Source organism: Crassostrea angulata, chromosome 4, assembly GCF_025612915.1.
Source record: "Crassostrea angulata isolate pt1a10 chromosome 4, ASM2561291v2, whole genome shotgun sequence".
Classification (NCBI taxonomy): Eukaryota; Metazoa; Mollusca; class Bivalvia; order Ostreida; family Ostreidae; genus Magallana; species Magallana angulata.
In genome coordinates, this window is record NC_069114.1 from 11,201,524 (window position 1) to 11,214,422 (window position 12,899).

The 12,899-nt window shown below is 33.5% G+C and overlaps 2 protein-coding genes across 7 annotated transcripts in view; one reads left to right on the forward strand and one right to left on the reverse strand.

The window, feature by feature from the left end:
- The window catches only part of LOC128179448 (macrophage mannose receptor 1-like), a 129,452-nt gene that overhangs the window by 105,915 nt on the left and 10,638 nt on the right, over positions 1–12,899 (reverse strand). The gene's annotated exons all lie outside the window — the stretch shown is intronic.
- Positions 1–12,899, forward strand: part of LOC128179443 (serine/threonine-protein phosphatase 6 regulatory ankyrin repeat subunit B-like) — a 47,639-nt gene that overhangs the window by 10,924 nt on the left and 23,816 nt on the right. The window contains exons 1-2 of one of the 6 annotated variants that reach the window (XM_052846867.1): positions 11,517–11,651; positions 11,994–12,066. The exons of 1 other annotated variant lie outside the window; for it this stretch is intronic. In XM_052846867.1, coding sequence (XP_052702827.1) covers positions 12,016–12,066 — 51 coding nt within the window. In that variant the 5' untranslated portion in view covers positions 11,517–11,651; positions 11,994–12,015. Of the gene's footprint in view, positions 1–11,455; positions 11,652–11,993; positions 12,067–12,899 lie in introns of those variants that run through there. 4 more of the 6 variants (XM_052846870.1, XM_052846865.1, XM_052846872.1 and 1 more) reach the window with 4 other exon arrangements.

Genomic DNA, 12,899 nt, shown 5'->3' on the forward strand with positions numbered 1-12,899 from the left:
TTGTATTGATTAATGGCCATTGAATATTTTTTTTTTGGAAAATTACAAAAAAATCCCTTTAAATTTTACAATAGGACTGGGATTTTGTTAATTGTTAGAATATAACAGATAATCAAACTCTTTAAAATAGAAATGGCAGTAGCAGTAAATGGATACAAACAATTTTAAAGAACTATTCCAGTCCAAATTTCCTCTTTCAATCAAATCCCTTCCTAATTTTGATTCAAATTAACAACAAATTGAATTATGATAATACAAAGACATTTATAGTATTTGACTACTTATTATACCCCCGCAAACGAAGGTTGGGAGGGGGGGGGTATATAGGAATCACCTTGTCCGTCCGTCTGTCTGTACAATCGTGTCCGGTCCATATCTTTCTTATGGAGAAACATTGGAAGTTCTTACTTTACACAAAGATTGCTTACGACCATAGGGTGTGTCATGACGTTGACCCAAGGTCTTTCGGGCAAGGTCTAGGTCACTGGCAGAAAAAGTGCAAAATTTGTGTCCGGTCCATATCTTTCTTATGGAGAAACATTGGAAGTTCTTACTTCACACAAATATTGCTTATGACCGAAGGATGTGTCATTACCTTGACCCAAGGTCATTCGGGCAAGTTCTAGGTTATTTGCAAAAGTCTTGTCCGGTCCATATCTTTCTTATGGAGAAGGATTTAATTTGTTTACTTCATACAAATATATCTTATGACCAGAGGGTGTGTCATGACATTGTCATTTGGGTAAGGTCAAGGTCACTGGCAGAAATTGCAAAATTCATGCCCAGCCTATATCTTTCTTATGGACAAATATTAAAGTTCTTAAATCACATAAAGATTGTTTATAACCTGAGGGTGTATCATTTCATTTACCCTAGGTCAATTGAGAAAGTGTAAGATCATCGTTTCAAAAATCCTAATTCCTATCTGTGTCATGTCTTGTACTAATGGAGATATTAGAAGCTTAAATTTGACACAAAGCTTGCTTGTCTCTGACTCAGGCCACATAAAATTATTTTTAGGTTCTCATCCCCGTCCCTCTGAAAATGGCCTGTCCCTGTGAAATGTTTTCCCCGAAAAAATCGGGCTCAGTACACCAATAATTCAAAATGTTAAATTATTAAATGGCTGCTTGACATGTAGATTTCGTTTGATTCGAGTCATGGTTGTTAAGGTAAGGATGCAAATGTCCTCATGCATTAACAGTTATCTTAAAATAAAATTGAATTAAAGGATAAAAATTGGTTGTTATTTATAGAAAATGGACAGTGAAATAATTCATCCAATATTTTCTATAATAGCAAAAATACATGCGTAATGATTTTTGTCTTAGCGGGGGGTATGAATTGTGAGCTTGCTCACAATACCTCAAGTTTTTACCTTGTTCTGCTGGCGTGAAATTATTATGAGGTCAATGATCAACATTTTGAGATATGGTGTCTTATATCGTTTCTAAGCATTTTTAAATATTTTTGCATTGCGTGCCATACGATGATCTTCTTGAATAAGTGAGATAAAACCAACAGAAAATAAGCAAATTTTTATTGATTAACATATAAAATAGTACCATCAAAAATGTTTTAACGGAAAACAGAATCTGCAAATTTAGTCTAAATTTCTTTTGTTTTGCCATATGCCGATTATATTCGATTTTGATTGAGCCTATTCCATCATATATTAAAATATAAATGTTATATATGTCAATATTAATTCATTTCATAAACACTTTTTGTGTTTAGAACAAATTTTGCTCATGACATAACTTTATAACAATCCGAATTTGACAACTCAAAGCCTGAGTAAACAATATCCTTAATATCAACCCCTACCTTTTAAGTTTTGCCACATTTAATTTTAGGAATCTTTAGGGAAGTATAATCCTCAATATGAGATTTCTTTTACTGTTTGTCTGTTTTTTTTACGCTCAACACATTGTATTGTGTCATATGCACCTTAACTGACACAAGAAAGGCATATGTGAATCAAGCTATATTATTAGTTACCAACAAAAGGTCTGTTTCCTGTATGTTGTAATTGTACGAGATTAAAATCAAAATTCAAAACATGCGTGTTTACAGCTTTTGTTTTTATGGACAAAATAGGCAGGATCAGACTTGTCCCTGATTGTTATAGTTTACATAGAGTAACATGTATCGTCAACATTTGGTTAAATATGTGTATAACCATATTTAAGAGATTTTTACTATCGTCGTTGTTGGAGAAGTGGTTATACTATGTAGAAATATACAAATGTTGTACCTGTCATTGTTTTGAAGCTCAACTCCAAACTGAGCTTCAGATATTACTTAATTATCACAATACCATTTCTATATATATAATCTGGAGTTCAGAATGGATGAAAAAAGTTTCAATGTTCCTGATGTTATAAAATAAATAATGTAGAGATTACAACAGTAGGTTTATGTTATACTTAAACGTTTCATTAAACATCATGTCTGAACCGCAAGACTTTTCATTTTTCAAGTTTTTCATTGCAGTTTAAATTTCTCCGAATATGATTTCTTTAAAATTAAGTTCTTCAAATACATTAAATGTATTTGAAGATGCTTAATCCAATTCCGGGTGCGGGTCTTCTACTAATACAGAAGTACACTGAAGGCGTTTGAAGTGCTCCAGAAAAAAATCATTAGTTGTCATATCAAGTCTCACTGATTTATAAGATATAAAAAAAATTCGACTTTGATTTCCTTGATCCACAAACATAGTTCCTTCATTTGGCAGTTATGCCGTTGCTCACGGGTTTGGTGGTTTGTTTGGTTTTTTATTTGTTTCAGGGCACAACATTTCGCGTATTTTATTCGGATTTATTTTTATTAAATCGGGTAAGTGCGCAAGCATACGAGGGCGGTTTGATAAGGAACTTTGTATTGTATCACAGTTCGATAACACTATGCACGATTTCGTGAATGATGAAACACTCGAATAACTAATTTAAAAAATTTTAAACGTCATAAACATGAGCTTTTAGCTTGACATAATTTTTAACTTATGGCCATTTTAATAGTCTAAGAGCCCGTCTTTGACTATTGTTGTAAATATGGTTTGAAAACGGGTTGAGGATAATAAAATAATTGGCAATTGGATCTTATATAACAGTTCGCACAAAAGTCGGTCATTCGGTAATGCGGATTTTTACTGAATTGGAGAAAGTTAATGTGTCTTATAAGGTATCGTGAGACAGTTTGTAGATAAAGAAAGAAACTGACTGGCGCAAAGTCCGTCAAAGAACAAAATATTGCAGGCATTTGCTGTACCAGGCTGTACCAGGGGAGACAAATGTCTCACATAATAAATGTAATTGAAATTGATAGCAGATACACGATTCGTGATATAACCAAAACTGTTGGCATATTGCTATCGCGGTGGCATTTCATTTTGAAGCTTATTTTGAAAGTACGAAAGATTTCTGCCATATTGATATTGCATATATTGACAGATGACCAAAATGGGTACGAGTACGAAACGCCATTGTATTGCAAAAGAATGTTTCCCTAATTCAAACAAATTAAAGACAACTTGCTGGTAAAGAAACATTGGGTCATAATTTTGAAGGAGTAACAACACAAAATAATGCTAACTAAACACGGTAGAAAGCCTGTTGTTTTAAAGAACCATAAGCACAAAGAAGGTTCTTTATTGCATTTTCTTCTCATGTGATAGTATACATGTAGCAGTGCAAATACCGGTGCCGAAGGGCAAAATTGTTACAGGTCGGTATTACTGAGATGTTATACTAAAAAGCTCAAGAAATATTATCATAAACGTGCCCTGTGTCAAGATTTAGAAATGCCTCTTTACTTCATGATAATACCCCATAAAAATATATCTGAGCTTGTGAATCATTTTTTAACTCGCAGAAGTTTATCGTTTTGCCACCCCTCCATAGTCTCCAGATCTAGTCTCATGCGACATTTCCCTTTTTTAAAAACTTAACAAAGTTCTTATCTGTTGGTAGTTAGGAATCTAGACAAGCCCTTGGATCAGCCATTTGTCAGTGCCACAGCGGTTTACCTAAATCAAGGCAAAACAAGTGTATGAACAATCAGGAACGTGTACATGTACACCTCCCTAGAACAATGACGAAAACTATTTGCTTTACCCTAAGTGCTATTTTAGGTCTTGCGACTTTTATCCTTTTAAAAATAAGCAAGAGTAAGGTTATAGTGAATGAGAAAAAAAGGGTATTACCATAATACATGTATTTATAACAATCGCTAAGGATTACATGTAACACAATTGTGACGGATATGTAATTTAGCAACCAATAACAACCAAATTATTTCCCCCATACATGCGCAGTTAGGTTGGTTTCGCTCCTTGGTCATCATAATTCATGAAAAGGCATCGGATTCCTAAACACAAATTAAACTTTTTTCATTTTTATTAGTAGGCTATTTTGCCGAGCTTTGCGAAAAGTGTTCTGTCATACTTATTTACATTTCACGCAACTTATTTTAAAGCAAAAAAGTTGCCGTTTACATCGCTTGTAAATCTTTGGTCAAAATTTATTTTTCCAATTTTAATATTTACAATGCTTCAGAAAGGCATTTTAAATAGGAAACCGAAATTTAAGTGTCATTAGTTGAGTTATAAGCGAGTAACAGAGCTTGAAATTCTTCAGTATGTAAACAAAGCGTTTGTTAACATTTTTAACATTAAAGTAAAAAATTCAGTTTTTAACCTAAAACAAATGTGTTTAATGTTAAGAACTGTTTATCTGTAATTAAAATAAACAAAAAGATAGACAAACAAGATATCTGTGACGAGTGCCAATGCTCACTAGTGATACCACCGCTCTGATGTGAATATGCAAAATAAGCAAAGTCGACATTTAACAGAAAGCTGGCATCCGATTGGTACAGAAATATATCCCACAATATAGCATGCCAAAAAAAATATTATGTTAAAATTTCAAGCATCTGCGATAAATAGCTGCTGAGAAATCTTTGACGAAAATTTGTTTAATAATGTTGGCTTAAAACAAAAAAAGTCATTATTTAAAAGGAAATTGACGTCCGATTGGTACAAAAATACAACCCACGATATGGCATGCCTATACAAATACTGTGTAAAAATTTCAAGCATTTGTGATAAACAGTTGCTGAGAATTCTTTGACAAAATTTGTTTAAAAATGTTTGCTAAAAATAAACAAAGTCGTCATTTAACAGAAGACGTCTGATTGGTACAAAAATATAGGCCACGATATGGCATGCCTATACAAATATTGTGTTAAAATTTCAAGCATCTGCGATAAATAGTAGCTGAGAAATCTTTGACGAAGGTTTGTTTGAAAATTTTGGTTAAAAATTAAGCAAAGTCGTTATTTAACAGGAAGTTGACGTCCGATTGGAACAAAGATATATGCCACGATATGGCATGCCTATACAAATATTGTGTTAAAATTTCAAGCATCTGCGATAAATAGTAGCTGAGAAATATTTGACGAAAATTTGTTTGAAAATTTTGGTTAAAAATTAAGCAAAGTCGTCATTTAACAGGAAGTTGACATCCGATTGGAACAACAATATATCCCACGATATGGCATGCCTTAACAAACACTGTGTAAAAATTTCAAGCATCTGCGATAATTAGTTGCTGAGATAAAGGGGACAGACATTTTTGTTACGGACGGACAGACAGACTGACAGACACACAAGGGTAAAACAGTATACCCCCTCTCCTTCGCAGCGGGGGTATAATAAGCTGGAAAACGATTTTTTACTTGTATATTGAACCTATGTAAACAAAAACAGGGCACGAGCCTTGTTTTCATGACAAAGAATTGTGAGCCCTGTATCTTGCTAATAACTCTGCGAATGACTCTCAAATTGTATTTGATCATTAGAAAGGCATTTCTCATTGTTAATAATAAAAACATAAAACTAGAACTTGAACAAAATCGTGACCATGCACCTTTAAATGTGCTTTCGTTATTATAATAATTGTTACTCCCCACGCGTGTCTAAGTGTCAGGACATGCAGGTGGCGGATTATACAATACCAAACCTATAAATAGTTTGTTTTTTAACAATTTAGCTCGCGTTTGATCTTTTCTTGCTTATTGTTTTTTCATGATTGGAATGAGTTTCTTTCTTCTCTCCCTCACATCTCATGCTTTACGACGAATCGATGTCTTTGTCTGATAATTATGACATTTGACAATGACATTACCAAGTTTTTGTGCTCTGTCGATTTTTTCTTTCACATGACAGATACCAAGTTCATTTTTTAAAACAGTGTGTTATCTTACAAATGCAGTATTTGTTCTTATAACACTAGGTTCAGTCAGACCCATCTTCCCAAGTCAAGAGTCTTTGTTCGTCTTGCTCAGACACTCAACTTCAATGATTGTTTTGGGAGGTTCCACAATGGTTTCCGACTGTTGTTCATGCTTTGAAGTTTCAAACACCCTAACGCACCTGTTTAGAGGCGAGTTAAACAAGGTGGGTGGTATTTTTATTGCAGGTATGGGGAATTATAGAGAGTGCTCCCGAGCACCCGCTCTGTGTAACGCGCCTCTGGTTCATCACGCTTAAATGTTTTCAGTTTGTCGGTCTTGCAAAAATAAAAAAAATATGATTATCTTAACCATTAATAATATATTTATATGAATTTCGTTTTTAACCATTTTTGCAACAAATATCAGTGATCTGTGAAAAATAGAGCATGATTTGGTTGAAATACCTGAGACTTCAACGAATGATAAATGATAATTTTAGCCTAATATTTAGTTCAATAAGATAATTATTAAAAAGAGGACTAACAGCCAATTTAGTAAACATGATAACAATTTGCTTAAAAGGGGCGTGGTCACGAATTTTTGTCAAAAATATTTTTCCAATTTTAATGTTCAGAATTCTTCAGTGAGGCATTTTTGACAGGCAACCAAAGTGCGAGTGTCATTCGTTGAATTTAAAGCAAGTTACAGATCTTACAATCATTTATCGCTTTGTAAACGGACCTTTTGTTTACATTTTGAATGTTGAAGTGAAAATTTCAGTTTTAGACCTTAAATGAATGTGCGAAAGAAGGAAACTCTTTATTTATCCTTATAATTGATTTTTAAAAATGCTTGATAATATGCGTTATATAGATAGCGTATATTTATTTATGTTCCTGGAGAAATGTGTTATTAAGTCTGGTGATGACCGTGTCGACGCCGGGTCAGAATTCTAAATAAAACGCTACTACTGACCATCGTGCGTCAGATCATTAATTAGAATGCACTTAATCGCATTTACTTATTAGGACGAGTATGTTGTAGCGCAGTGTTCGTGCGTTTAAAATGGGGTCCCGGGAAACACAGCTGTCCAGTAGTCATTCTGCCTCCTATTTTTATACAAGTAAGATAACTTATACCGCTTGCGCGCATTCTCAAAAGTAAAGTAAATAGATTCAAATGGTTCAAATATTAATAATATATATTAATGTTGATAAGTTTCATTGTAGTAAATATTTATTGTTTAAATGTCATATTAAATCGTTATTAAATAAAAGAGTAGTCATCTGGAAGCTGTATATCTGCCTCCTCTTTTTATGCAGACTGGGACACGGGCAACTCCCCATGTAGAGAAGGAGACATTCATGTAACACCTTGGTTAGGGCACCCGCCAGGCGTGGGCATGTAGGAACAAAGATCTTGAGGATCTATATAAATTTAATATCATAAGCTCCACATGACAAGGAAATGACAGTATAATATAGTAGTGGACATTATGATAATAATTAAAACAATAAAATTCTTTCTTCGGATATAAAGGTGGCGATTTTGCAGAAAAAAATAGATAATCTGCGTTTACCGGTTATGAAATTTTTCTCTTCAATGACCGCTAGGTTTCGATCTCTCATTTGATTAGGCTACATAATTTAAGTAAAGTCACATATTTAGAATTTTATCTGAATTGGACTATGAATATTAATATATTAATTAAAGTTGATGTTTTGAGTTTACCGGAATTCTGAAATAAATTGAGTTGCTCCAGAATTTTTCACTTACAAATGTTATAACCCAACCAACTGATTATACCACTGCAAAAGGTTACAAATACTGTGGAAAGAGTTGATAATATCGATGTGTTAACCCCCTTTTGTGGGTATAAGTAGTCCGGTAAACCTTGAAATACACTTTAAAACATGCAAACAAAGGGCATACAAATTATTACAGACTACACCCATGTTAACTATATCTGACTAAATAATGACCTACAAAAAGTCAGTTGGGACAGGTACGTATTTTACTCTACAAATATTAATGATGTTCAAAAATTTTTTACAGACGTATATATCCAGCATTCCTAAATGAGCAGTTGCCATTCTCCCTTCTGATAAAACATTCATGACAGACGGCAAAAGACGTAAAATGCATCAACAAAATAGGTCCATTTTAAAGCAAAAATAAAACAAAGAATAGTTACTGCCAATGGAGTAAATATCGCTGCCTGAAAAATCAGGTTATATTCATGGTTCGCACTGCCAAAACAAAGTTTAAGCAAAATCTTACTTCTGAAATATTAGACAGATCGTTTCCACCGGATAAAAGTGGTGAATGATAAAACAAAGTACCACCTCCATAAATTAAAATAGAATTACAGATACACCCAGACGATAAAGCATCAGAACGAAATAAACATTTTTCAAGCATATCAAATACAGAAACGACAAATGAACACAATCTTCCATCATAGGGTTCAAGAATCCCCAACGGGATAGAACGAATAAACATCACAGTCCAGGATGTTGTTGACCAACTATCAAAATACCATTTTAATATCTTAATTTAACCAAACATCTAGGTCCAGATGGAATCTCACCTAAGATTCTTTAAAGTATTATACATTCAGTTTGTCGTCCAATTGTTTAATTATTTACCCTCTAACTTCAAAACCAACAATTTATTTTTCAAAAACCTGCACAATTATATAAAGGACCACAATTTCTCATTTAAAACCGATCATGATTTCATCTCTCTGATATCACTATTAATCAGCTTACTAGATTATAATTTTATAATATGTAACATTGACAAAGAAATGGATATTATGTTCATATTTCGTAACATATCAAAAGTGTTTGATAAGGGCTGGCATAAAAATCTCATCCATAAATTACAAAAATATATAATCAGAGGAGAAATCCTTGATGGATTGAACACTGTCTTACTGATAGAACGATAGAACACAAAATGTTTTCATGGATGTCATTCTTCAGGAATTAAAAGCAATAATGCTGGAGTACATAAAGGATCAGTACTAGGACTCTTCCTCTTTCTTATATACATAAATGATATAGTTGAAAATATTAGTAACCAGCAGATGACACATCACTCTTAGTTGTAGTTGATGATAATGACAATAAAGGAACCTAATTATTAACAGTTGATCTTAAGGTATTCAAACAGCGATTTAATTTAATGGATAGTAGATTATAATCCAAACAAAACAATAAATGGTAATTTTTCTACAAAACAAAATATATATCATTAAGTCACCTTTGATAATACTTCAAATAAAATAATCCCAAAAAAAATAATCACTGTCAGTTAGGACTTACCTTGCAATAAAAGGGGGGGGGGGGGTGGCACACCATCCATCAAATATCTTCAAAAATGCATGCCATGCTTCGCATTCTTAAATACAAAATCAATAAATAATTAAAACAATAGTTAATAAATAATTAATTTAAAATGTTGCCTTTATACGCCCTGCATTAGAGTATGGTGGTTTAGTCTGGAACAATTGTACAAATGAACAAAGTAATTTATTGGGAAGTATACAGATTGAAGCTGCACGAATAATTACTGGTATACAAAACCCATCTTACATATTGTAACAATATGTATATCAGGAGCTAGGCTGGGAAATACCTGGGAACGGAGAAATAACCACAAAGTTTTATTATAACTGTTCCTAGTCCTTAAATTTCTTCTCTATTATGTTGATAAAGATTTAAATTATATTTTAATTTTGCCTTTTTTCCCCAAAATTTGACACAGGGAGATGACACGTTTATCATATTTTTAAAAAATGAATAGTCATATTAGCTATCATTATCCCGATTTTAAACGATATTGATTCGGTATTCTAGAACTCTTCAATAATAAGTGATAAACAAACTGGTAAAATTCTTTCAAATTTCTGATTTATGTCAGTTAACACAACAAAATGTTGTCAAGAAAACTCTGATTAGATTTTCATTGAATTGAAAATGAACGTCCATCTCTTGAGTTACAATATAGGGTAGTAGTGTTCTATTCCATTGTAAATGATAAGGATTGGTTTTACATTGCATGGATTAGCAAAGGCCAAAAAATGCCGGGTACACACTGACGCATTTCTACTCTTAAACTGACAGCTGCAGGTTTAAAAGACAAATACTGTATTCCTATATGTCGGCTCTATTAAACATGTAAATGCTTGTAACGACATTCTGTGAGACGTCATGCTTGTTATGGGTTATTAATTACATTATTAATTTTTTAAAATGTAAATTTTAGTTTAGTTTAGTCCCCCCCCCCCCCCCCCCCGATGCTAAGTGCCGTGTATATTTTTCTGCAATGTCGCAAACTTCATATGCCGCATGAATCACCAAAGAAAGCATTTAATTGTTTAAAACCCTCCTCGACAAACTAAAAACGTAAATATTTCTGCATTTGAGCTCGTCTATGAATTCTTTGCTATGGTTGGCTTTATCATTTCATCAAAAGTTGATTTTTCATAGAATTTCCATCCTCCTTTTTAGAACATTACTGATTGGAACAGTGTCTGCATGTACTTGCAGTATTTCATTTAAATCCTTTAAGTTTATCAAGAGGATATAGAGAAACACCTATACTTTAGTATCAAATCAAATACAGTACCGATCAGACCCAACCTAACAGAAAGTAAACCCCAACTAAACCCTGGGTTTACTTTCTAGGTTTACTCTGGGTTTACTTCGGGTTTACTAGAGTGGACTCAGAGTAAACCCAGAGTGGACACAGAGAGTAAACCCTCACAGAAGTACACCACTGAAAGCAGAATCTTAATGTGTATTCGGAATACACAAGGGCAGGAAGTACAGCCAGTAGGATTGAAAGATAAATTATGGGTCTGTTGCATACTTCAGTGCGTACAGTTAACCACAAAGCAATTTCCAAGTAAACCCAAAGTAAACCCAGAGTTGACCCAAAATTTCAAAAAGTAAACCCAGAGTAAACCCAAAGTAGACCCAGGGTTTAGTAGGGGTTTACTCTGGTGTTAAGTTGGGTCTGATCGGTACTATAAATTTGTATTTAAAAACAAAATTAAATCTGTCATCTGTTCTGAATAGGTCTGTATGTATTGTCCATTAGAAGGAAAATTTAATTTTATGTTGAACGTTTCAACAGCTCCTATTACTGAAGGCTTTTAAAAAGACACATAATATGCATGTCCCAGACGAAACGACGGATTACTTCATGATGTGTATTTTCTATTTTAAGATTGATAAGGTATTTTAAAAGGAGTTGTATGACAATACAGTTGTACAGGAGAGCGATTCTTTAACTAGATTGCATTAAATGAATTTGAAGGGGTTATTATGGAATTTCAGGCAAAACTGTGTTTTACGTTTTTAGGAATAATCTGTTCTTCTCTTCTCCACCTTCTGTACAGTGTAAGTACATGTATATTACTTACTGCATAAAGACAGGTAAAACTCGGTTACCAAAAAACTTTTCATTTCTTTAAGTTTTGTTTCGATATCGTTCGCGGTACATGTGCCCACAATTTAAAAAACTATTTTACTTTAATAGTTTATTCTACCGAAAAAATAGAGAGCATAATGATTCTTGTCACCTAATAAATCCCAATTTTGACCAGAGGTTCTTGAGGACACGACCGACGCTCCCCCTCCCCCTATAATAGAATAAGCTTCGAGTCTAAACTTTAAACAATCAAACTTTTGATACATTTTATACATTGTCATTTTTTGTCAGTATCTTTATGTTTCTTTTAGTTAGCCCGTAATTTTGAAATACATGTTGCATAATGACGTCGCCTTCAAATCTTGCCTACCCTCAAGACTGCTGGTAAATATGGTGACATTATTAATCAAAGTACTGACGGGAGTTGATTTTATCGATTATTATTTTGTTATGGATATGTTATTTTGCTTGGCAAGTAGTTTATAATATCTATTTGAATTATGCACATTTTTATAACATTCTTTCTCAGACTTTTCCGACAAGAATTTCGAGAAAATCTCTTATTAATCATGTTGTGTAATATTTAAAAATACAATGGATTTCATCAAACTATGTATCGGTATTAGAAATATTTCAAAAAGTGTATGGATCCAACCAATAATGAACTCCAGTCTCGTTAAACCAGATGCTCCGCTGTCTCCGTTAATCTCCGATAAGTAATAGACCCCTTCACGATAACTGCCGTACTCCTCTCTTGCAGGGCAAATGATGCACTTTGCCGAGATTTCAGTAGTTAGATAGTCAAATGACGTAAATTAAACAATTGACGTTCCGTCATATTTCACCAAACTATGTCATTTTGCCCTGGAAAAGAGCAGTACCGCAGTTACCGTGAAGGGCTAATCGATACCAGGTCACGTGATAGCTTGATGATGCGACCTCTAAATATAGACTGACTCTCTGCTTGTCGGAGATGTTTGGAGACAGCCGATGGTTAAATTAGACTATATTGAACTCTGGCGTAGGAATACATACGACTGCAAAAAACTTCTAAATTGTTCGTACTACAAGAACAAGCGCTTGGCCTGTGGTTTTGTGTAGTTTAAAGAATAGACAAGCTCTACTTACCGCAAGTCCTCCAGCGTACACGGATATTATTATTTTCTATTCTACTGCTCCAATAAAAAAAAAATACCTTTTCCTAAACAGCACTTTTA